Source organism: Ovis aries, chromosome 2 (genome assembly GCF_016772045.2).
Source record: "Ovis aries strain OAR_USU_Benz2616 breed Rambouillet chromosome 2, ARS-UI_Ramb_v3.0, whole genome shotgun sequence".
Taxonomy (NCBI): Eukaryota; Metazoa; Chordata; class Mammalia; order Artiodactyla; family Bovidae; genus Ovis; species Ovis aries.
Window position 1 is genome coordinate 21,379,833 of NC_056055.1, and position 27,295 is coordinate 21,407,127.

General features: G+C 39.0%; 1 protein-coding gene across 2 annotated transcripts in view; it reads left to right on the top strand.

The window, feature by feature from the left end:
• The window catches only part of GRIN3A (glutamate ionotropic receptor NMDA type subunit 3A), a 202,607-nt gene that overhangs the window by 38,471 nt on the left and 136,841 nt on the right, over window positions 1-27,295 (top strand). For both annotated transcript variants that reach the window (XM_004004040.5, XM_060409005.1), the window contains one exon: window positions 21,017-21,621. In XM_004004040.5, coding sequence (XP_004004089.2) covers window positions 21,017-21,621 — 605 coding nt within the window. The remainder of the gene's footprint in view (window positions 1-21,016; window positions 21,622-27,295) is intronic.

The following is a 27,295-nucleotide window of genomic DNA, read 5'->3' on the forward strand; positions in this document are numbered from 1 at the left end:
CTGGGGAAAAGAAACCTGAGCACAGTCTTGGAAGCTGATGGGGAATTAGTGATGCAAAAAGAGAGGTAAATGTTCTGGGCAAAGAAAATGACCCATGGATGTAGTGGCAAGAGAGGTGAAACACTTAGGGAATTCCAAGGTTTCTGAGTTGGCTTCCAAGATCAAAGGAAACTAAGATATATTTAGGCAATTGAATATACAGGACAAGATGACACCACTGTTGTGCCTCGAGGGAGATAAGGATGATGGCTAGAAAACAAAGAGGTAACTGTCAGCTCTGATGGATCTTGCATAATCTGGAAAGGATGGCAAGAGACAGGATGTCAGGACTCTCCAGTATCATCCAGGACACAGGCAGAAGGAGAGAGAAAATCATCAACATTGTGAATTTAACACTTTGAGATGCTAGACTAGGTTATAAAGGCTGGGTTATCAATTCTCTTTTATTCTGGAAAAAATAAAGACCTCTCAAGGTCCCTGACCTCTTTCTGGGTCTATGCTTCCAGGACTGACTTAGAAAACAATGATGATCTTTGATGGTTCTTCTCATTTTAAAGCCTAAAGGCTTTTGCTGTGATATGCAAGAGTTTAAAGAAAATAATGCCAACAGAGACTAACGAATGCTAACAGAATGAATATATATGGACAGTAATTCCAGAAAGATATCCCTATACTATATTCCAGGGCATATAGTAAGTTGGGTGGAAAACCAGAAAATCCATTTTATTTGATTTAATTCTTTTTAGCACTAGATGTGTCAGTAATTAATGTTTCTGTTTCAAGACACGATATGCTTGTTTATGTTTGTCACAGTGGAGAAGAAAAATTAGTGAATTCATAAATCAGTGTACTCTTTATACCTCTCTCATAAAAGGCAATTATTTTGTAACTTAAGACTACAGAGAGATATTAGAGTGTGCAAGTTTGGGCTGAGCCTGAATCATTCCTTTAAAATAAAATTAAACGCAAGTAGATATTCATGAATATTAAAATCTAGTCATATTCACAAAAGAATCTAAGGAAGACAGACCACCTGAATTAAACAAATGATTAGCTTTGCAAATAGAAAAGGACCTTTAACTCACTCTTTCCCCTTAATATATGGCATTCTGTAAACTGTACAGGAGTTTGAATTAAGTGAGCTTTAAGGTCCCTTACTAACCAAATGATAAAATCATAAGTGCAATAATTGACTTTTGGTAGACATTTGAACTTAATGTTTCTGCCTTATTTGGTTACTACTGACCTTGAGTGGATGTAGGCAATGATTTGACAAGTGAGTTCACAACAGGGCCAGATACAATCCAAATCTTAAATTTGAAAATTAACCAAATAGATCATTTCGCAATAAGTGGCAATGCTCACACAGACCATCCTGAGTCAACACAGGCCTGTTCATTCAGAATTTATCATTTTGGACCTGAAATCACCAGAACTGCTTGTAAGAGTATGATTATTAATTCACGAGAAAGTACTCCCTCTGTGACCAGAGACATTGAAACTAAATTCAATATTTCTAATGCCTTCTTACTTTGAAACAGGATTTGAAAGGTAAAAAGAATTAATTATGCTAATATGTGCTTATTAATGCAAGTGAACTAAAATTTATTACAGCAAACCTTAATTATAATGAATAAATCACAAGTTTTGAAATAATGTGCTAAAATGGAAATTTAATTAGATACTATTTAAGGCCTTGCTAATACTATTTCTGGGCTTCCCTGGTGGCTCAGTGGTACAGAATCTGCCTCCCAATGCAGGAGAGGGAGGTTCAGTCCCTAGGTTTGGAAGATCCCCTGGAGAAGGAAATGGCGACCCACTCCAATATTCTTACCTGGAGAATCCCATGAACAGAGGAGCCTGGCAGGCTACAGTCCTTGAGGTCAAAAAAGAGTCAGACATGACTTAGTGACTAAACAAGAACAATACTATTTCTAGTATTAAACTGGTCAGTGTCAGGTAGCAGGCAATAAATATGAATCCATCTAATTTTTCAAAATTTTCAAATGAAACAAGAAGCCATTATGCCACTGAATTGATTTTATAAATTTTATGATATTATGAAAATTAATCTGGAATATTAAACCAGAATATATGAAAGCTATGTTATATCACAATTAGTCAAACCATAGTTTAAATGTACAAAACATGTACTTGTATCAATTTTAAAATGGCTTATGGATTTGAGAAAAAAAGGTTATGTCAACTGTAGTGTCAGTTCTGGAGGGTATTTTAAAATAGAAATAATCAACATTTAGCTGACTTTTCATTCTTAGGACAAAAAAGCAAATTAGCATGTGACATAAGCCATCTCTTAATAATAGTTTCAAGCTACATTGACATAAAATAATCAAATTTCCAAAGAAAATTTAACTTGCTTGCTAGACAGTTTAATTATGTGGCACACATTTCAATAGTTCCCATTATAAGAAAATATGCTATAGTTTGTCCCCAGAAGAGAATGTCTATAATAGTAGCTTGAATACTTTGATAAATTTTAACTATCTTATAAATTATCTGCCTCTGATATATATAAATGTGCAGGTTCATTCAAATACTGCTTAATTTGACTAAAACCTGAGTGTGGAAAACAAATCAGTCTTAAACCAATATCTTTATTCCAAAAGTTCTTGAAATGTGACAAATAGCCTTGTCCTCTGTAATATGAAGATGGAAAAGTTGGCATAGAATTTGAAAATGTTATTTCACTTGAATATCCCACTCCAGAAATGCTTCCTTTACCTCCATCTAGCTTATGCATCCTGCCTGTTCCCTACTGTCTAGAAAACAGATATGCAAATACATAAAGTTCCCTGTTATAATGCTTTCTACTTCATAAATCACTTTCACATGCATATCATCATGTGATCTCCACGTTGTTCAGAAGTAGGTGGTTGACTATTAATTATTATCCTCTTATCACAGCTAAAGAAATGGAAATCAAGTTCCCAAGAACAGTCCTCATAACAAATCCAGTTCACGGCCTCCTCAATATTTACTTGTAAGATGGTCTTGGTAGTATTTTAATTGCGACTTGAGAGTTATGTTGTTTTTCTAGCTCAAAAGTATATTTTTAAAAAGCTTCAAGGAGTCCATGAAAGTAGGCACACTGACAGAACAAAAAGGGATAGTAGGTAACCTGACTCAGTGGCAGAGAAGAGAAAAAACACACTTTCTAGAGAGGCTCAAGAGCTCCAGCCTACATGGTTCAGTCAACATGGAAGCCAGCTAGCTCTATGGCCCCTGATCACATCATGGTCCCCCAGTCAGGCACAGTCACCGGTGTTAATACCAGAATGCTCTGAGTCATGAGAGAAGGATCAATTATGCCAGTAAAAGGAAGTGGACTAATTTTGCTAACAATACCAATGATAATAATAAGGCTAACTTTTAACAAATAGTTATTACATGTTGAGTATGTAAGGAGGCCCTCCCTAAGATTCTGCCTTCTTCTAGCCTCCCCTCCCTTCTAAGTCATCCATGATCATCACCTGTAAACTTGGTCTTGTCCCAGTGCCCCGAGCTGGTCTGAAATGCAGGAAAGAAGGATATGAAAATATTTGCCTCATGATCTAAAACTTCCCTCATAGCTCAGTTGATAAAGAATCTGCCTTCAGTGCAGGAGATTCAGTTTGATTCCTGGGTCAGGAAGATCTGCTGGAGAAGGCATAGGATACTCACTCCAGTATTCTTGGGCTTCCTTTGTGGTTCAGCTGGTAAAGAATCTGGCTGCAATACGGGAGACCTGGGTTCCACCCCTGGGTTGGGAAGATCCCCTGGAGAAGGGAACAGCTACCCACTCCAGTATTCTGGCCTGGAAAATTCCAGGACTGTATAGTCCACGGGAATGCAAAGAGTCAGACACGACTGAGCGACTTTCATTTTCATTTTCACTAAAACTGAAAAACCAAATCACCATTCCTTTTAGCCTGACTCAAACTTTGGGCCCTATTTCTTGTCACTGGTCTGCTGCTTTGTGTCTAAATTACTCCTTGACTTGTGTCTTGGTGCTGATAATAGTACCCTCTAGACTTTAAAGTCCATAAAAGAAAAGGTAACATTGGTCTTATTCACCACTGTAGTTCCACTAGTCAGTATTCAATGACTGGCACAAAACAGATACTCAACTGTTCATTAAATAAACTGAATGTAACACCAGTCTAGCCCTTATATTTCATCTCCCTTAGTATAGTATTCCTAATCTCAGCAGCAGCAGCAGCATTATAAGCTACCACTTACCATTTACTGTGTGCTGATACTTTGTATATATTATGTTATTTTATATTCACAAACCTTGAAAGGTAGATGGTATCATTTTCATTGCATAGAAAAGTAAAATGAAACTCTGCAAAGAGAAATGATTTTCAGAGTCTATCTCACAGAGCAAGTAAATGGCAGAGCCTCACTTCAAACAAAGATCAGAATTACTCCAGACAGAGCCACTGTGTCCTCTCCTCTAGGCTCCCCAGGTAGTTGCAGTGACCTTCTAAATCCCAGACTAAGGATCTTGTTGCCTGCTACTAGTCTTTCCCGATGTTAAATGCCCACATTTCCAATGACTAACTGTTGCTAGTCCACCTGGGCCAATATTCCTACACTGGGCTATTTTGCTGGAGCTGATTGCTCTCTCAAACACTGTATGTCTACGCATCTTCTGTAGCCACATTCTTTTAACCAAAGTCCTTCCTCCCCCAGGTATACCAGTGACAGTTTTAAGCCTTGGAAGTTGCAAGTCAGGGTATATCTGGAATACACAGACTGGGAGGACAGAGCTCAGAGAGTGAGTGACGGCCAAAGGCTTTCAAAATTACCAGAGGTCAGGTGAAAGAAACCAAGTACAACCATCCACAACAAGAGGTAGAAATGGGTGGAACATAGATGAAAGAGTTGAGTATCAATGATTAGATGGAACTAAAATGGAAAAAAAAATGATCAAAAGCCCAACACAGGAAGCTTGAGTGATTGCCGCAAGTTGACCTATTATGCCCCAACGTCTCTTTTTGGAAACTGGCCTAGGGTGCAGAGGGTTGAGTTGGTTCAAAGAGTACCCACTGCATACATGTGTCTGCGTTTTCCTCTGCCTGAAGACATGCATTTCTGTAACTGTGGCCTGACATATAGTAACCTTTCAACACTTGCTTTGTTGGATGGATAAATCAGCCAGCTGTTTTTGACAATAGTGTATTTGTGCCAACATTTCTCCCTAAAACTACCAGTGTCTTCTCTATTTCCACAAAAGAAGATCAGCTTTCCTCAAACTGCTGCAGTGAAATAGACCACACCAAGCATAACTGGCAGCATTATGCCACCTGTGGCATGTATCCATAATCCTGCCTTCTGTAGCGTTTATTGTATTCTAGTACTCTCTTACATATAGTTTCATATATCATTCAAAAATCCTGAGAGATATATCCTAAGATCTTTGTTGACACTCTCATACATAATAGTTGAACATCACTGTGGATTATGGGGCTTCACAGGTGGCACTATGGGTAAAGAATCTGTCTGCCAATGTAGGAGATGCGAGAGATGTGGGTTCAATCCCAGGGTCAGGAAGATCCCCTGGAGAAGGAAATGGCAATCCACCCCAGTATTCTTGCCTGGAAAATCCCCTGGACAGAGAAGCCTGGTGGGCTATAGTCTGCGGGGTTACAGAGTCGGACATGACTGAGTGACCGAGCACGCACATTTTAGGTTATAGTTTTGTCCATGAAATTCAGTAGAATCTAAAAGAAAAATTTAAGTGACCTTTTCCAAAATTTATTTTACTAAACACAAAACTGATGGCATTAATTACACCACCAGCTTTCATTGTTAAATTGTTGTTAATGAAGAAACACAAGTCTTGGGACGTCCGCAGTGGTCCAGTGCGTTAAGGTTAAGACTCCACCTTCCAACGCAAAGGAAGTGAGTTTGATCCCTGGTTGGGAATATCCCACATGCCATGGGATGAGGCCAGAAATTTAAAAAATAAATAAATAAAAGTTTTATTTTACAAGAGTTGCTAAAAATGGGAGGATGAGTGAAGAAAATGTCTAAGTTGTGTTTACACTGGGTGACAGACTTGACCGCCTTGCTGGCTTCCATGTGCCAGTTGCACAGGGTGTCACTCTAACTTGCACCATGACACATCTTAAAAATGACTTGATTCCATGAGCCTTTAGGATTACTTGCAAATAAGTGAAGCTATAAATTTTAAATATACAAACGTTAGAGCTCTACTGCACATTTTGTTCTTACCAAGTGGAGGAAGCAGTATGACATACTGGCCAAAAGTCTGGTCTTTCAAGTCTTACAAACTTGTATTTTGTACCCAGGCTCTATTTCCTAGTAGCAGTGCACCCTTGGGAAAATTACCCACTCTTTTCTGAGCCTCAATTTTGTCATCTCTTAAAGAAGGCTTATCATTGTAATCACCTCATGGGGTCATTGTGAGGATAAAATAATATGCAAAAAGTACTAGGGCCATTGGTAGGTATTTGCTTTTCATTTGTATTGTCATTATTAGATTACAGTTTCTGGGCAGGGACTGTGCCTTTTGTTTGCCCAAATCCCTAATGAAACCATTAAAAAGAAAAAAAAAAAAAAAACAATTTATTTAAAAGCCTGGGCTTCTAAAGGACTAACATTTAATTTCCAGAAAGGAAGAAACTTATATATAATATAGGTCAAATGAGGTGTGAAGTAATGACACACAGCTAGCCTCCTGTGACCTCTTTGAGGTGAAGCAATAGCGGTTCTGGGCCCCTTGAACATCTTTAGCAATCAGCAGACTTAGGAATAGAAGGGAGTTTCATCTCTTAAAAGGAGTGGAATATTATGCTCATTTGAACTTTCTGAGCTTTGGCCTAGACGTCAAAATTAAATGGATTTGCTTGCCCAGGAAAGAGTTGAGAGAATTTCTATCTTTTCTCCACTCTTAAGGCAAACCCTTATGGCAGAAAGTGAAGAAGAACTAAAGAGCCTCTTGATGAAAGTGAAAGAGGAGAGTGAAAAAGTTGACTTAAAGCTCAACATTCAGAAACTAAGATCATGGCATCTGGTCCCATCACTTCATGGCAAATAGATGGGGAAACAGTGGAAACAATGGCTAACTATTTTTCTGGGCTCCAAAATCACTGCAGATGGTGATTGCAGCCATGAAATTAAAAGACGCTTACTCCTTGGAAGGAAAGTTATGACCAACCTAGACAGCATATTCAAGAGCAGAGACATTACTTTGCCAACAAAGGTCTGCCTAGTCAAGGCTATGGTATTTCCAGTGGTCATGTATGGATGTGAGAGTTGGACCATAAAGAAAGCTGAGCACTGAGGAATTGATGCTTTTGAACTGTGGTGTTGGAGAAGACTCTTGAGAGTCCCTTGGACTGCAAGGAGATCCAACCAGTCCACTCTAAAGGAGATCAGTCCTGGGTGTTCATTGGAAGGATTGATGTTGAAGCTGAAACTCCAATACTTTGGCCACCTGATGCGAAGAGCTGACTCATTTGAAAAGACCCTGATGCTGGGAAAGATTGAGGGTAGGAGAAAGGGACAACAGAGGATGAGATGGTTGGATGGGATCATCAACTCGATGGATATGGGTTTGGGTAGACTCCGGGAGTTGGTGATGGACAGGGAGGCCTGGCGTGCTACAGTTCATAGAGTCACAAAGAGTCAGACACGATCAAGCAACTGAACTGAAAGGCAAACCCAGTTTCATTACCTCTTCTGTCAGAGAATATCTCAAAGTGTCTGGCAAGCTTTTTCCTGCAGACAATCCTACTTTTGAAACTTTTACTGATCTGCAAAATAGGTGATTCTGTGCTCTTGGGAAGAACAAAGCTTGATAGGGGATCTGCAGCAACTGCTGCCACAGATTCCTCAACAGGTGACGTGACACTGGAGCTAGTTACCAAAGAAGTTTTTTGTTTGGGGTTGATTTTTTTCTTTTTCTTTTTTTTTTTTTTGGTGGGAGGGTTGCTGTGTGGGGAGGGTCCTCTGCTGTGAATATGTTGTCTTCCAAATAAATAGCTGCTCCCATCCTGGAGTGGAGTTGCTCTTTTTCTACTGAGGACTTGGTATAATTGGTATTTGTAAGAAATATCTATTGCAGGGGCTGTTGGGTGAAAATAGAAAAGTGAAAGGAAAAACAGCAATAGCAAAAGAAAAAATTGTATCGCAGTCACTTTACCAAGCATGTCCAACACAATGACTTAACTCCAAGAAAACTGTAATAACTGTCACTTACTGGGCCCTCACTCTGGGCCAGTTATCAGAATCCATGCGTTATCAGATTTTCACATTTGATTCCCAAAATGAACCCATAACGTAGGAGGTAATGTTTTCCTTGTTTTAGAGATGAGAAATTTATCTCTCAGAGATCCTAAGTGACTTGTAGATGGCCACACAGCTGGTAAACAGTGAAGCCAGGTGTTAAAGCCAGGTTGTAGGGACTACTAAGCCCTAACCACTAGATTTACTCTCCCAGAGAAGGAGAGAAAAGCTGAACTGACTGAGGAAGACCTAGCCAGCAGGATAGTTTAGGATCTGAGAAACAATACTGTAGATACTACAAAAGAGGTGAGTGAAGAGTCAAAGGAATATAGAAGTAGGTAGTAGCTCCATCCATTTATCTGGGACTACATAGTACCTAGTCAAAGAATGGATGGTCAAAATTGGACCACATTTTTAGTTATATGTGTATTTTTTAAAATCATTATATATATAATTATATATATCACCTGTATATAGTGATAAATCATTTTTATATACATCCCTCATTTTTTCCTAAAGCCCCAGTTAGAGAGTGTGCATACAATGTGAATACTGGCATCCATCTACCTTATTGATCATAATTATTACACTTTTTCCCCTTTCCTAGCCTCACTGCACCTATTTGTTTCATCTACAGTAATTTCCATAATGCATACTTATACTATGTTTACTTCTCTACTTATCTGTATATTGTCTCTCTCTCACCTTCTGTATAGACAACACGAAATTTTTTACAGAGAATATGGCTCACAGTTGAAGCTTAAAATTAATTTTCTATATTGAATGAATGTTCAGTCAAGGGTTCTATTTACTGTTTGTTTAGTAAATGTTCTTTATGTTTTTTGTGAACATTAACTCTTTGTTGGATTTGTTGCAAAAATTATCTTGTCTCTTACTTTCCTTTATGTTTTGTTTTTGAGAGCTGTTTAATGCTACAAATAAAGTACATTATAGTATTAATGTATTTCTCTTTATCATTATGATTTCTGAGACATACCTCTTTGCTCTATCTTTTAATGATTTGACATTGTACTTTTAACTCTTAAATGGCCTGGAATTTATTTTTAACATGTCATAGAATTAGGGTTTAAATGGTGCTTATTTTCCCAAATAATCTATTTTCTCAACTCACTTCATGTGTATTTCTTCAGTATGCCCTTATAATTTTCAAAAGTATATTAAACTAGAATATTAAATCTGTGTACCTCAATATACAGTAATGTTTGTTCTATTACCTGTTAATCCTTTTGCTAGTACTTACATGTTTTAATTATTATGGTTATATAAAAATTGCATTTTCTGATATACTCTAATATCTCTTAAGGCATGGCTCCTCTATTATTTTTATTTTTCCAAATTTTGTTACCATTCTTGCCTGGGTTTTGTATGTGCGTGTGTGTGTGTGGAATTTTAATCTTTTTCTCACCTTCATGGATCACAGCCTTGTCATGGCAAAAGGACTAGCATAAATCAATGAAGCTACTAGCCATGCCAGGCCAGGCCACCCAAGACTGATGGGTCATAGTGAAGGGTTCGGACAAAATATGGTCCACTGAAGGGTGATTAGCAAACCACTCCAGTATTTTTGCTGTGAGAACCCCATGAACAGTATGAAAAGGCAAAAGATATGACACCAGAAGGTAAGCCCCACAGGTTGGAAGGTGTCCAATATGCTACTGGGGAAGAATGGAGGACAATTACTAATAGCTTCAGAAAGAAATGAAGAAGCTGGGCCAAAGGAAAATGACACTCAGTTGTGGATGGGTCCGGTGGTGAAAGTCTAATGCTGTAAAGAACAATATTGCATAGGAACCTGGAATGTTAGGTCCCTGAATCAAGATAAAATGGACATGGTCAAGCAGAAGATGGCAAGAGTGAACATTGGCATGTTAGGAATCAGTGAACTAAAATGGACTGGAATAGTCGAATTTAATTCAGATGACCATTATACCTAATTCTGTGGGCAAGAATCCTTTAGAAGAAATGGTTGGTTGGTTGGTTGATTGTTTCTTTGTTTTTTGGTTATGCCATTAAGCTAATAATCTCATAGTCAACAAGAGAGTCCAAAATGCAGTACTTCGATGCAATCTCAAAAAAGACAGAACGATCTCGGTTCATTTCCAAGGTAAACCATTCAACATCACAGTAATCTAAGTCTGTGCCCCAACCACTGATGCCAAAGGAGGTGAAGTTGAACGGTTCTATGAAGACTTACAAGAACTTCTAGAACTAACACCAAAAAAAAAAAAAAAAAAAAAGATGTCCTTTTCATCATAGGGGATTGGAATGCAAAAGTAGGAAGTCAAGATATACCTGGAGTAACAGGCAAGTATGGACTTGGGGTACAAAATGAAGCAGAACAAAGACTAACAGACTTTTGTCAAGAGAACACACTGGTCATAGCAAATACCCTCTTCCAACAACACATGGACAGAGATGACTGTCCACATGGAGATGACTCTACACATGGACATAGCTAAACCAATACCAAAAGCAGATTGATTATATTCTCTGCAGAATGGTGAACTGGCTATGGCTCAGATTATCAGTTCCTTATTGCAAAATTCAGGCTTACATCAAATAAAGTGGGGAAAACCACTAGACCTTTCAGTTATCACTTAAATCCCTATGATTATACATAAGGGATATACAGTGGAGGTGATGAATAGATTCAGGGAATTAGATCTGGTAGACAGAGTGTCTGAACTATGGACAGAGATACCTAACACTGTATGGGAATCTTTGACCAAAGCCATCCCAAAGAAAAATACAAGAAGGCACAGAGTGCCTGAACTATGGACAGAGATACCTAACACTGTATAGGAATCTTTGACCAAAGCCATCCCAAAGAAAAATACAAGAAGGCAAAGTGGTTTTCTGAGAAGGCTTAACAAATTGAGGAAAGAAGAGAAGTGAAAGGCAAGGGAGAAAGAGAAAGATGTGCCCAACTGAATGCTGAGTTCCAGAGAAAGGCAATGAGAGATAAGAAGGCCTTTTTAAATGAACAATGCAAAGAAATAAGGAAAACAATATAATGGGAAAGACTAGATATGTCTTCAAGAAAACTGGAGATATCAAGGGAAAATTTCAAGTAAGGCTGGGCACAATAAAGAACAGAAACAGTAAGGACCTATCAGAAGCAGACGAGATGGCAAGAATATACAGAACTATACAAAAAAGGTCTTAATGACCTTTTTGGAATAACCATGATGGTGTGTTCACTCATCTAGAGCCAGACATCCTGGAGTGTGAAGTCAAGTGGGCCTTAGGAAGCATTACAACAAAGAAAGTTAGTGGAAGAGATGGAATTCTGGCTGAGCTATTTCAAATCCTAAAAGATAATGCTATAAAAGTGCTGCACTCAATAGATCAGCAAATTTGGAAAATTCAGCAGTGGGCGCAGGACTGGAAAAAGTCGGTTTTCATTCCAATCCCAAAGAAGGGAGGTGCCAAAAATGTTCAGACTATCACACAATTGCACTCATTTCACATGCTAGTAAGGTTGTGCTCAAAATCCTTCAAGCCGGGTTTTGGCAATATGTCAACTGAGAACTTCCAGGTGGACAAGCTGGATTTAGAAAAGGCAGAGGAACCAGAAATCAAATTGCCAACATTCGTTGGATCGTAGAGAAAGCAAAGAAATTACAGAAAAACATCTACTTCTGCTTCATTGTCTATGCTAAAGCTGTTGACTGTGTGGATCACAACAAACTGTGAAAAAGTCTTGGAAAGTGACAGTGAAAGTTGGTCAGTTGTGTCTGACTCTTTGTGACCCCATGGACTATATAGTCCAGAATTCTCCAGGCCAGAATCCTGGAGTGAGTAGCCTTTCCCTTCTCCAGGGGATCTTCCCAACCCAGGGATCAAACCCAGGTCTCTCACATTGCAGGTGATTCTTTACCAGCTGAGCCACCAGGGAAGCCCTTCAGTTCAGTTCAGTTCAGTTCAGTCGCTCAGCCGTGTCTGACTCCTTGCAACCCCATGAATCACAGCATGCCAGGCCTCCCTGTCCATCACCAACTCTCAGAGTTCACTCAGACTCATGTCTATCGAGTCCGTGATGCCATCCAGCCATCTCATCGTCTGTTGTCCCCTTCTCCTCCTGCCCCCAATCCCTCCCAGCATCAAAGTCTTTTCCAATGAGTCAACTCTTCGCATGAGGTGGCCAAAGTACTAGAGTTTCAGCTTTAGCATCATTCCTTCCAAAGAAATCCCAGAGCTAATCTCCTTCAGAATGGACAGGTTGGATCTCCTTGCAGTCCAAGGGACTCTCAAGAGTCTTCTCCAAGAGATGCAAATAACAGATCATCTTTCCTGTCTCCTAAGAAACCTGTATCCATGTCAAGAAGCAACAGAACTAGACATGGAACAACTGACTGCTTCAAAACTGGGAAACATGTATGGTTCAAGATTGGGAAACTTGTAAATACAACAAGGCTGTATATTGTCACCCTGCTTATTTAACTTATATGCAGAGTACATCATGGGAAATGTCTGGCTGAGTGAATCACAAGCTGGAATCAAGATTGTCAATATCAACAACCTCACGTATGCATATGATATCTCTTTAATGGCAGGAAGTGAAGAGTAACTAAAGAGCCTCTTGATGAGAGTGAAAGTGTAGAGTGAAAAAGCTGGCTTAACACACAGCATTAAAAAACTAAGATCATGGCATCCAGTCCCATCACTTCATGGCAAATAGATGGGGAAAAAGTGGAAGCAGTGACCAGTTTTATTTTCTTGGGCTCCAAAATTGCTGTGGATGGTGACTGTAATCATGAAAATAAAAGACGCTTGCTCCTTGGAAGGAAAGCTATTACAAACCTGCTGCTGCCGCTGCTGCTAAGTCACTTCAGTTGTGTCCGACTCTGTGCGACCCCATAGATGGCAGCCCACCAGGCTCCGCCATCCCTGGGATTCTCCAGGCAAGAACACTGGAGTGGGTTGCCATTTCCTTCTCCAGTGCATGAGAGTGAAAAGTGAAAGTGAAATCGGTCAGTCATGTCCGACTCTTCACGACCCCATGGACTGCAGCCTACCAGGCTCCTCCATCCATGGGATTTTCCTGGCAAGAATACTGGAGTGGAGTGCCATTGCCTTCTCCATTACAAACCTAGACAGCATACTAAAAAGCAGAGACACCACTTTGCCAACAAAGGTCCATATAGTCAAAGGTATGGGTTTTCCAGTAGTCATGTATGGATGTGAGAGTTGGACCATAAAGGAGGCTGAGCACAGTGTGGTGTTGGAGAAGACGTTTGAGAGTCCCTTGGACTACAAGGAGACCAAGCTCGTCAATCCTAATGGAAATCAACTCTGAATATTCATTGGAAGGACTGATGCTGAAGCTGAAGCTCCAATACTTTGACCACCTGATGGAAAGAGCCCACTCATTGAAAAAGCCCCTGATGCAGCAAAGAGGCTTCCCCAATGGCTCAAGTGGGTAAAGAATCCACCTGCAATGCAGGAGACATGGGTACAATCCCTGGATCAGGAAGATCCCCTGGAAAAGGAAATGGTAACCCCTACAAGTATTCTTGCCTGGAAAATCCCATGGATAGAGGAGCCTGGAAGGCTACAGTCCATAGGTTAGCAAAGAGTCAGACATGACTGAGCACATAAACTCATTACTCATACTCGATGCTAGGAAAAATGGAAGGCAAAAAGCAAAGAGGATGACAGAGAATGAGATGGTCAGAGAGCATCACCAATTCAGTGGACATAAATTTGAGCAAACTCTGAGAGATAGTGAAGGACAGGGAAGCCTGGCATGCTGAAGTCCATGGGGTCACAAAGAGTTGGACACAACTGAACAACAACAAATCTTTTACTAGTAGTAAATCCACTGTGACCCATCGCAGTTGAACCAATTTTCCCTTACACCACTGAATAAATCTCTGACATTTTTGCAATTCTCTGACACTGGCAACTGCATTGCCATCTCGGAAATTCCTCTCTCCCTCCTGTTCTGCACTTGTCTTGGTGAGATTTCATTCCATGAGTACATTTCAACATGGCCATTCCCCATCCACACTTCTTGTCCTATACTTTAAGGGATTTCAGCTTCCAAAATCATGTAGAAACAGATTATAATGGGAATAAAATTCTAAAAATCAGTGGGGTAGAGTGGCATGTCATTTTCTGTAGTGATAAAGATTCAATCCAAAGAATAAGAAAAGTACATTTGAAAATGTCTTAAATTAGCCAAGATACAGAAACAATCTAAGGGCTTCCCAAGTGGCACTAATGATAAAGAACCTGCCTGCCAATGCAGGAGACTAAGAGACACAGTTTCCATCATTGTGTTGGGAAGATCCCCTGAAGGATGGCATGGCAACCCATTCCAGTACTCTTGCCTAGAGAATCCCATGGACGGAGGAGCCTGGTGGGCTGTGATCCATAGGGTTGAAAAAGTTGGACATGCCTGAAGCAACTTAGTGCACACACACACAGAAACAATCTAAATGTCCATTGAAAGATGAATGGATAGATGTATATATACACCATATCTTCTCTATCCATTTCTCTGTCAATGAACATCTAGGTTGCTTTCATGTCTTGGCTATTGTAAATAGTACTGCAGTGAACTTTGAGATGTGTGTGTCTTTTCAAAGTTTCACAAAGCCAGCACAACATCAACTATACTCTGATATAAAATAAATTTTAAAAAAAATAAATGGATAAACCAGATATGTGATAAACACATATGCACACACACAATGAAATATAACCCAGCCACAAAAAAAAAAAAAAAAAAGAAATCTTGCCATGTGTGACAATATAGATGGATCTAGAGGGTATTATGTTAAGTGAAATAAGTCAGACAGTGAAAGACAAATACCATATGATTTCTCTTGTATGTGGAATCTGAGAAACAAAACAAATCAACAAATAAAATAAAGCAGAAACATATTTATAAAGAGAAAAAACTGGTGGTTACCAGAGGTGAAGAGTGTTGGATGAAAGAGGTGAGGTTAAAAGATACAAACTACTAGTATAAAATAAATAAGTTATGATAGCTTAAGGAACAAAGTAGTCAATAGTCACTTGGACTGCAAGGAGATCCAACCAGTCCATTCTAATGGAGATCAACCTGGGTGTTCTTTGGAAGGAATGATGCTAAAGCTGAAACTCCAGTACTTTGGCCACCTCATGTGAAGAGTTGACTCATTGGAAAAGACTCTGATGCTGGGAGGGATTGGGGGCAAGAGAAAAAGGGGACGACAGAGGATGAGATGGCTGGATGGCATCATCGACTCGATGGATGTGAATTTGAGTGAACTCCGGGAGATGGTGATGGACAGGGAGGCCTAGTGTGCTGCGATTCATGGGGTCACAAAGAGTCAGACACGACTGAGCAACTGAACTGAACTGAACTCAACTGAACTTTGAATGGTGATAGATGGTTGTTGGATTTATCATGGTGATCATTTCATAATAAATTTGCATATCTGAAATTAATATAACATACATAAACCATACTTCAGTTTTTAAAATTACCTATAAATTTGAGATATGTAATTTTGTATATATAACTATGTATAATAACATTTATTACAGTATATAATAATCCATGTATATAATAGTCATATATAATAATGAATACACTCAGGATAATTAGAATTATCAGTACTATTTAATTTCATTTTTTCTCTCCCCCTAACATTCTACTGAGCCTGTATATTTTAATTTATATAAATTTAATGTACTTACAAGGCAGTTTTCTGTAACTATCAACATGGTTGTGAGAGGCTTCCTGATTCTTGGGTTTTTTTGTTATTGGACCTCTGATTTAGGAAATAAACAATGTGGACTTTTATTTATTTATTTTATTATACCTTCTTTCAGACCATGGGTTATTCTTTTGAAAAATAGAAAACTATATGTAAGACATAGATTTTGAGTCTCAGTTTCATTTGATAGATCATGTTTAATTTCTGTTTCAGATTTTGCTAAAAGTTTTCCTATTAGGCTTGAATTTTTTGTTATAAGTTTTCATATCTGTGTCATACGTGTACTCACACACACACACATGCCTTTCCCTTTATTATTCTATGGAGAGAAATTAGGAGATGATGCATCTGAGGCTGTTGAATAAATACAATATTACTAGATGTTTCTATATTATTTAATAAGTATTTATTTGAAGAGTTGTGTTCCTTAAGTTTGTGTAAGGATGAACTTCCACATCTATACTTTCTTAATAGAATTCTTAGTAGGGATAGCTACTATGGATAGCTTAGTAGGGATAGCTTAGAAGGGATAGCTTAGTAGGGATAGCTATTATATGGATTAATCATTATCCATCAAGGGGGAGTGTCTTCATTTTATTCCTCTGTCACTCTCTCATGCCAAATGCATATGTTTCCTGGCACACTGAATGCTCAATGTGATTCGCTACTGTTCCTTTCCTATTTAGCAAGAGGAGAACATTTTCAATTCTGCCTCCATTGGAACCTGATCCTCATATACCAATTTAATGAATCCTTCTGTAGGAAGTGCATGGATGGGCCTTTGTTCCAACTGGGGGCAAAATATTGGGTTTTGAAGCTCTGCTGGAAATGGTCTTCTTCTCAGTCTTCCAGTGACAAGATTATGATCATAGCTCAGTACTTGAGATGAACAAGAGAAAATTCCAATCAATAAACAGTATCACTGGTTAACTAAGAACTGTACTAGAAGAGATGGTTGAGATATGGTTCTCATCCTAAAGAAGCTTCCATTCTGTTGTGAGAGGTAAAGTGAAAGTGAGAGTCCTCAGTCGTGTCAGACTCTTTGAGACCCCATGGACTGTATAGGCCATGGAATTCTCCAGGCCAGAATACTGGAGTGGGTAGCCTTTCCCTTCTCCAGGAGATCTTCCCAACCCAGGGATCGAACCCAGGTCTCCCGCATTGCAGGCAGATTCTTTACCAGCTGAGCCACAATGGAAGCCCAATAATACTAGAGTGGGTAGCCTATCCCTTCTCCAGCGGATCTTCCTGACCCAGGAATTGAACCTGGGGGTCTCACACTTAACCAAATAACTAACGTACGTGTGAAGAGAACTGTAATAGAGAAATGAACAAAATGCCAACCTGACACACACATGAGATGATTAATTCTGCTTGGGCAGCAGTCAGAGGAGCAATCAAATAAACAAAACTCCAGTTCACCATTGCAGGAAATAAAAGGGCAAAAATATTGTGAGGAAAAAAAAAAAAAAAAAAAGATCAGCAGCAGAAACAGTAGTAAATGGAACATAAACTAGTTTCTGGAAATCGGATGGAAGAGCTGAGTTCTGAAAAATGAATAGGAATACAGGCAAATACATTCCCAAGTGGAGAATTCAGCATTTCAAATTTGTTTATATGTGAAAATGCTCACTCTGATCCAAGAAAAATAAATTTACCACTATGACTTATCTTGGGGTGCAGGCTTGGAGTGTTGGAGGTGAAGTTAAAGACTAAGAATGGCCTCCTAAGCCATACTGTTGATTTTAATATTTGTCTTATGGGTGATTCAGAGGTGCAGAAGAATGGTATGGTCATATTTATGTTTTAGAATGAAAACTGGCAACAGAATAGGGACTAAGGCCAAGAAAACAGTGGGGCATAATTTGTTCCTGCCAGCTAAATGTTAAACTTGCCTTCCATTGTTCATTGATTCTGGAATAAGGTTAAGGCAGAAGAGGAAGTAAGAAGAAAGAAGGAAAATAAAAAAGTTAAAAAGGGAGGACAGAGAGAACTCTCTGGAGCAGTTTATATTCATCAATAGTAGGAGTGAGGAAATGAAGCTTCTATTCCTTTATCTTATATGCTCTAGGGCATCCCAAGCCGGGAAACAGGAACTACCTACTGGATAATGTCTCCTGGTTTTCTGACACCTTTCTTTATCTGTCTCTTATATCTGATCTTGTCGATAAATTTTAACTTTTTTTTTTTTTTTTTCTATTTACTTGGCTGTGCTGGGTCTTAGTTTCGGCATGTAGTCTCTTTAGTCACAGCATGCAAAAATTCTTAGATGCAGCATGTGGGATCTGGTTCCTTAACCAGGGATTGAACCTGGCCCGCCTGCATTGGAAGTGGGAGTCTTAGCCACTGCATCACCAGGGAAGTCCCTAAATTTTAATTTGAAAAGAAACGTTTTTTATCATTCTAGCTATCATTCCAGTATTCTTGCCTGGAAAATCCCATGGACGGAGGAGCCTGGTGGGCTGCAGTCCATGGGGTCGCTGAGGGTTGAACACAACTGAGCAAATTCACTTTCACTTTTCACTTTCATGCATTGGAGAAGGAAATGGCAACCCACTCCAGTGTTCTTGCCTGGAGAATCCCAGGGACGGGGGAGCCTGGTGGGCTGCCATCTATGGGATCGCACAGAGTCGGACACGACTGAAGTGACTTAGCAGTAGCAGTGGCAGCTATCATTACCAACACTGGTTTCCAGTTAAAACCATTAGCACCTAAATGAAATCCTGCAAGTCTTATTTTCCCTCTCCTTTTCGAATGCAGCCCATAGACAATCCTCCAAAAGCTCTGCTTTTATCATTACAAGTCCTGCTCACAGCTTAATTTGGAAGGACGAAAGTCAAATTCTCAAAATAAATTTTAAGACTCCCTCCTACTTAGGGCTTCCCTGGTGGCTCAGAGATTAAAGCGTCTGCCTGCAGTGCCTACTTACCATATGGTTACTCTCATTTCCTGCCTTTGGTCATAGTTTTTCTCCCATAAATTCCTTTGGAATCCTCACTCCTTCCTCTACACTTATCAGAATCCTTTTAACCCTTCAAATTATTCAAAGTTCAGCTCAAACATTTTTTTTACACTCTTTTTGGTGGGTAAGGAAAAGCTACACTTTAGTTTTGTTCCAGTATATGAAACTTCACTATGAAAGTCCTCATTTTTCTACGTATATTATTAACCTGAATGTTTGGCAAGCTCTCAAAAATAGTTCAACAGTCTGATAACTCGAAAATGTGAATGTATTTAGTTCAATTTGACCCATATCTATTGTACACCTACCTTGTATAAAGGATTATGTTAACCATTCTAAGGATGTCAATGTTAGATAAATATGTCAAATGCCTGCTGTTGAGAGCAGATTTACTCATTAGAGGACTATTTCCACTTCACCTCTATGATTAGTAATTTGTGATTTTTCAAATAAGATTCTCTCCTTTCACTGAGTTGGTGAGTTCTATAAGTAGATGAAATTGTGATGAAAGTTATATACGTGTGTTTAAATGGCACACATTCCACCTTTCACAGCAAGAATCCAGTCTCATTAGATATAGAAATGCAATCTAATCTTCAATGTTAGACTATGTATTTAATTTTGATTGAGTATATTGTTAATTATTCCATATGTCTTAGTGTATTTGGGGTGCTTCCCCAGTGGCTTAGTGGTAAAGAATCTGCCTGCAATGCAGAAGACACAGGAGATGTAGGTTTGATCCCTGGGTCAGGAAGATCCCCTGGAGGAGGAAATGACAACCCACTCCAGTATTCTTGCCTGGAGAATCCCATGGATGGAGGAGCCTGGCAGGCTGCAGTCACTGGGGTTACAAAGAGTCAGATATGGCTGAGCAACTAAGCACACACACATTAGTGTGTTTAGACCGCTATACCACAGACTGGGTAGCTTGTAAACAATAGAATTTTATTTCTCAGTCCTGCAGGGGGGAAGTTCAAGACCAGGGTCCCAGCATTGTTGGGATCCTCTTCCAGGTTGCAGGCTGCCAGCTTCTCACTGTTTTCACGTGACGGAAGGAGTAAGGGAATTCTCTTGAACCTCTTGGGCATGAATCTCATAATCGCATTTGTGAGGGGTTCTGCACTCATTGCATCCCAAAGGTCCCACCACCTAATACCATCACATCAGGGATTAGGATGTCAACATAAATATTGGAGGGAAACATAAACATTCAGGCCATGGTACCACATATATTAGAACAATTGCCTTCCTCAGCAGCTAAAAGTTTGGGAAACTTTCAGTTCAGTTCAGTTCAGTAGCTCAGTCGTGTCCAACTCTTTGCGACCCCATGAATCGCAGCACGCCAGGCCTCCCTGTCCATCACCAACTCCCGGATTTTAATCAGATTCACGTCCATCGAGTCAATGATGCCATCCAGCCATCTCATCCTCTGTTGTCCCCTTCTCCTCCTGCCCCCAATCCCTCCCAGCATCAGTCTTTTCCAATGAGTCAACTCTTCGCATGAGGTGGCCAAAGTACTGGAGTTTCAGCTTTAGCATCATTCCTTCCAAATAAATCCCAGGGTTTATCTCCTAGCGCATCCTTTTCCCACACCATCCTTATACAAGTATCTGCACTGTTTTAAGATTTTTCTGCTAGTAGTTTTAAAGGAAAGCAAAAGTAATTTCTTTCAATTATTTCACCTGACAGGAAAATTTAACAAATGAATGAATTGCGAACAGGGATAGTTAGAAATGGGGTGCCTAAAGGGAACTGTCTGTAAGGAAGCAGGCAAGCCTGATAAAAATTTAAGACTAAAAGTATAGTCGTGTTACCCCTGACATTTACACCAAGAACCATCGGCCTCTAGTACTTTAAGCGTAAATTATAAGGAAATCAGTTGCAAGAAATCAATTCCATTAGACAGGAAACACAGCTTTCCAAATTATGTGAATTTTATCCCAGAGGCACTTGAATATCACAGGGAAAAATAAAAGATTAAGCCTCACAAGAAAGTAAAAGTACCCTATGTTATAATCTTTGGCCAATACGTTCTAATTCTTCTTTTTCATATCTTTAAATACAGAATCCCCTTCACCTCCAACTGAGTTTAGAAAATTCATTAAGTTCTGATGCTGATGTCACTGTCTCAATCCTGACCATGAACAACTGGTACAATTTTAGCTTGTTGCTGTGCCAGGAAGACTGGAACATCACCGACTTCCTCCTCCTTACCCAGAATAATTCCAAGTTCCACCTGGGCTCTATCATCAATATCACCATCAACCTCTCCTCCACTGAGGACCTCTTGAGCTTCCTGCAGGTCCAGCTGGAGAGCATTAAGAACAGTACACCCACAATGGTGATGTTTGGCTGCGACATGGAAAGTATCCGGCGGATTTTCGAAATTACCACCCAGTTTGGGGTAATGCTCCCTGAACTTCGTTGGGTACTGGGGGATTCCCAGAATGTTGAGAAACTGAGGACAGAAGGTCTGCCCTTAGGGCTGATTGCTCATGGAAAAACAACACAGTCTGTCTTTGAGTACTATGTACAAGATGCCATGGAACTGGTTGCGAGAGCTGTAGCCACAGCCACCATGATCCAGCCAGAACTTGCTCTCATTCCCAGCACAATGAACTGCATGGATGTGGAAACTGCAAATCTCACGTCAGGACAATATTTATCAAGGTAGGATGCAAGGCCTGGGTTATATCCCCATTCATAGGACTGTGATAGGAAGTAAAATATTCCTGTAGTGGGGAACACTCAATCCTGTTTTTAAATCCGTGGCTTAGTCCCATACTAGCTGTGTGTTCTTGGCAAGGCTTTTTTAAAAAAAACTCTGAGTCTCTGTTTTCTAATTAGTAAACTAAGATAATATTGAATGTAGCTTAATATGATAAAGAGACCACAAAATTATATACAAGAAATTCCTAACATTGCGCTCAGCTCATAGTAAACGCACAACAAATATTTGCCTCCCTGCCCACTCTTTCCTGTACCAACAGACTTGGAAAAATCTAAATCTTTTCAGAGAAAAAAAAATTTAGTCAAGGAGGAGATAGATTTTTCTCTCTACTCCCAGGTTATGATGCATTAGAGAGGATAGAGAAGTGGTTAAAGACAAAGACCCTGGAGCCAGACTCTCTGAGCTTGAATTTTAGCTCTGTGACCTACTATTTGCATGACTCGGTCAAGTGGTTTAACTTCTCTGAGCCTTAGTTTTCTATGTCCTATACCCACTGATGTAAAAAGGATATAATAATAGATCCTACTAGCCACGGAGGAGTTGTGGTGGATAGATAGTTGATAATAAGTAAAAAGATAGATAGACAGAACTAAGTTCTATAAGAGTAAAGTCTGTGCATATATAATTTTATGTTATATATATATGTGTATATATGTTATATATGTGTGTGTATATATATACACACTTTTTAAAATTAGCCACCTTTCTTTCCAGTTCCTCAGTCTGGTTCAGAAGCTGGAATGAAAAAGCCTGTTTAAGTTAAAAAATAATCCACCCTATAAACATGGTTTTCATGATCCCCAGAAAAAGAAGTCCTTAAAGGATATTTTGCAAGGGCCTAGAATTTTTTCAGAAAAAGACCACCTATGGTCAGAGAGGTCACATCAGAGAATTATTGCTGTTCCAGAGGTGAAGGCTTAGCTATAGTCTGATCCTATTTTCAGGAAGTCTTGGAATAGGATCAACTGACTGTGTTGAAGAGTACAAGGCAATCTCAGTCTTGCCTTTTAAAAGACAGGAACATTTGAGGAAAGGTCAGAAGGTCCCAATTATTTTACATTTCATTTCACATTAGGCATCTACTATGTGCAAAGCAACATACTAAATGTCTCTCATATATGTGGCATAGTTTAAGCACAGCCTAGCTTCCCTGGTGGCTCAGTCAGCAAAGAGTCTGCCTGCAATGTGGAAGACTTGGGTTCAATCCCTGGGTTGAGAAGATCCCCTGGAGAAGGAATTAGCAACCCAATCCAGCATTCTGGCCTGGAGAATCCCATGGACAGAGGAGCCTGGTGGGCTACAGTCCATGGGGTCACAAAGAGTCAGACACGACTGAGTGACTAACACTTTCACCCTAAAGAAGGTTGTTAAGAAAATAAAATAATTTAAAATTCACTTATTAGGAATCTATTAATGATAAACTAAATGTTCTATCATCATCTGAACTTTCCACTTTTCCTATAATGTATTTGAATTGCCTCAAGATTAAAGTCTATGCGTGTTTTATTTTATGGCCACTATCCAGATTTAATCTACTGTTTTGGAACTAGCATGTAACTGAGACTCAAGATTTTATCTTGGATAAGAAACATCCTCCTTCATAACAAAAACACAAGCAAAGTCTTTAGCTATAATTTCAAATAGTCATTATTTTGGAAGGACAATCTTAAACAGTAGACAGAAAATCCACTTGTGAAAACTATATTAAGTTATTTAATGTCTTTCTGTCTCATATAAAATGGAGAGCACAAGAAAAACAATTCTGTTTGGAACCTAAAAACGTTTAGAAGCTACAGAGAGAAATATTTGTTAACTTCAGTTGTATGCATATCAGGGGTTCATTTTATCAAGATAAAATTGATCTTTCTGGCTCCTCAAATTTTAGTTTATCCAATGGCACTTTGTACATGAAATTATGTGATGGTACTTAGCCCATTCCATCAGCATTATTTGTCTATGTGTCTGATTTCTGAACTAAAATATAAATTCTATTAAATGGAGACACTATTATTCAATCTAGTTTAATGCCTAGCGTATAGAGGCTACCTAATAGATATTTACTGAAACTAACATAGAAGAAGAAATGGAGATTTTATATTTACACCCTCCATGATCTGTTGCTCTAGAAGAATAATGAGTGGTTAATAGATAAATAAAATTTTGTCTAAATTAAAAAGAGTTTTTAAACTTACCTAGGTACCATCTGGGTTTTTTCTTTTCCTTTTTTTTTTTTTTTAATAGAATGTTAGGTTAGTGAATACCCTCTGACCTGTGGCTATTTCCACATGTTTATTCCACAGACTTTGCAAACTGTAAAAGAAGACTGTGAGGTTAGGGAGCCTGGTAGCAATTCACAGTGCACATGGGTCAGCAACAATATTTTCATCTCCATGGATGTGCTTGAGAATGAACTCAAAGAACTTCAGGAAATATCCTTAGGACGTCTTAAACTCCATGAGGAATAGAGTCAAAGAAAAAGTTTCAAAATGCTCAGGAAAGGGTCAAGGGAAGTGGGCAAAGCCCTGGAAGGAGTCTTTATAATGAATAACTGAAAAGCTGCCTTAAGCTATAAAATATCTGTGGATTTTTCATCATCCTGATTTATTTTGTTGAATATAGTCTTTTAGAAAGTTCGTTATTCTCAGTCCATAAGTCACATCTGCATACAGTAATTTTCTTAATTGTTCCTAAATTTTGTGAGGCTGACCCTACTTCCTCACTGCATAATGAAAGTCATGAGCATAATGAGCCATGAATAGCAAGTGCCAGAGTTATGCAAGCTTTCATTTCTCACACAGTCATTTTCAGTTTAGGCTGACAGAATTGTTAACATTTTCAAATGCTAATGAAATCACCAAAAACATGACTTTTTCAGCATAGGCCTTTAGACTAGGAAAAAATCATTTCTCATGGCAGACTACATTGACATAATTACAGGTGAAAGGGATTTGATCCTTCCCAGGTCCCCACATGCCAGAGCAAACATCCACCATCACTAAATGTAGACAAAAACCACTTGGGGACCAAGTTCATACTGTGATCTTTAGCAATTTATTTCAAGTTGTTTTTACTAAATGTAAATCATTTTGAAGCAATGATATCTGATATATTGTTTGGCAATAACTTCATCAATACATATGCAATACATGTGTGAAAGTGAGGTCATTCAGTCGTGTCCATCTCTTTGCGGCCCCATGGACTGTAGCCTACCAGGTTCGTCTGTCCATGGGATTATCCAGGCAAGAATAATGGAATGGGTTGCCATTTCCTTCTCCAGGAGATCTTCCCGACCCAGGAATTGAACCCGGGTCTCCTGCATTGTAGGCAGACGCTTTACTGTCTGAGCCACCAGGGAAGTCAGTGATTATTTGTTGAGCTAGGGTGAGGCAGACAAAATAAAGGGCTGCATCCTGCCATTTTGGAGTGTACAGCCTAGTGCATGAGGTTGTAAAGTAAGTAAATGTAGAAAACAAAGGGATCTGGGATTCTTAAAAATAGAAACATATTCTGATACTCAGGGAGGAAATAATACACTCTTCTCAAAGAGTTGATGATGAGGAAGAAATACTGGAATTGGATCTTGATAAAAGAATAGAAGTATTCTGGTTTGCAGCAGACTCACAGGCACAGGAAATGGCATTGCAAATTCATCAGGATCTGAAGAAATTTAGTACAGTTGGCACATCCATTGCCTATGAAAAGAATCTGACATGATTCTGGAAAAGTTGTTAAATTGATAGCATGCCACACAGGACTTTTATGCTAAGGAGTTTGCATTTTATACGCATACTGGATATCACTTGAAAGCCAGAACATTAGCCATGACATATTTATAAAATCATTATCTTGTAACAAATTAACCAAATAAAGTATTATAGCATAAAAGCCTTACAAGTAATTTTTTAAAAACCATAAAGATATAAAAATTGCTTTTATTTCTCAAAATTGGTTTTAGCTTTGCCTACATGTACTCCCTTATCTCATTCTAAACACCAGTCTCATGAAAATGAAGAGGACTTGAAGGACTTGCCTGCTGTTCCTAGAATTAGGATTTGCCCATGCTTATCTGAGGGCCCTGGGTGGTAATGAATCTATCTTCCTGGAGAAAGAACCCCTTGAGTCACTCATAACCTGGTCAAAGGGAGTTAGCCTTCCTTTAATAATTCCAAGAGCCTAGACATGGATTGATACCTTGTTCCCCGTGGCATAAGACGTCCCTGACTCTTTAGTTAATTAATCATCCTGATAGATATTCTAACTTCTCAGCAGGCTGTGGAATCTTATCTTTCTTCTTTGAATAGCTTCTGAAGTTCAGTTCTGTATCAAGTGATTAATTCATTTGTTCATCCTCAAGCATATGTTGAAGCTTGCTAATATTAGGCTAGGACATTGGCTAATGCTGGAGACACAAAGAATAGAAAATAGGGGCCCTGCTTCCAGGAAGCTTATGACCCCCTTCTTTTGTTCTTTTGCCGAGAGACAATATGCTCCTCCACTTATCCATGTTTTTTATCCTTTTTTTTTTTTTTTTTGACCTAGCTGTTTGGTTGTTGTTATTGTTGTTTAGTCACTAAGTCATGTCCAACTCTTTTGCAACTCCGTGGACTACAGCCTGCCAGGCTTCTCCATCCATGGGATTTCCCAGGCAAGAATACTGGAGTGGGTTACCATTTCCTTCTCCAGGGGATCTTTCTGACCCAGGGATTGAACCCACATCTCCTGATTGGCATCACTGACTGAATGGATATGAGTTTGAGCAAACTCCAGGAGACAGTGAAGGACAGGGAAGGCTGGTCATGCTGCAGTCTATGTGGTTGCAAAGAATTGGACATGACTTCACTACTGAATAATTCTTTACCACAGAGCCACCAGGGAAGCCAGCTATTTAGTTATCACTCCCCACTGAGACCACACTCATTCTACTAGTGATTATCTTCTGATATTATCTGGCATTGTTATGCCCTCCTCAGTTGACCCTGAAATATGGTTCTGTGTGCTAAAGAGACTCCTTCCCCTCCCAGGCTATGCTCATCTTTATTCTTATATGGTCAAGCAATACCAAGATTCACTGGCCTTTCACTAATTGTAAATGTTGATTTATTTATTGATTCTGCATGTATTAATCAGATTGTATTATGTGTTAGATATTACAAGGCACTAGGAAGCTTCAGAAAAGAAGACTAAAACAAAATACCCATTCAAAATTCCCAAGGTATAAATTGATGATGGTCCCCATCTCATTACTGGATACTAGAAGGGTTCTAGAAAACCTGGAGGTGGCATGATATAATTCTAATTTAGGGTATTCCTATTCACCTTTATAATAGTTTACTGGCATTATGACCCTGGCAAAGCTATTTAATCTCTGGAAATTTTGACTTCCTTAATTATAAGGAATTCCTACATTGAAATGTTAAGTGGTATGCCTAAGGTCATTCAGTTAGTACTTTATAGGGAAAGATTTAAACTGTCTAGATCTAAGTTCCAGGCTTTTTCATAGTTAATATTAACTTTCCTTAATTGTGATCCCATTACCTTATAATTCATATTCTTTCAGACAAAAGCTATATAAATCAGGAGGTATGGTTACCCATGTATAAATGTTCCTGTTCT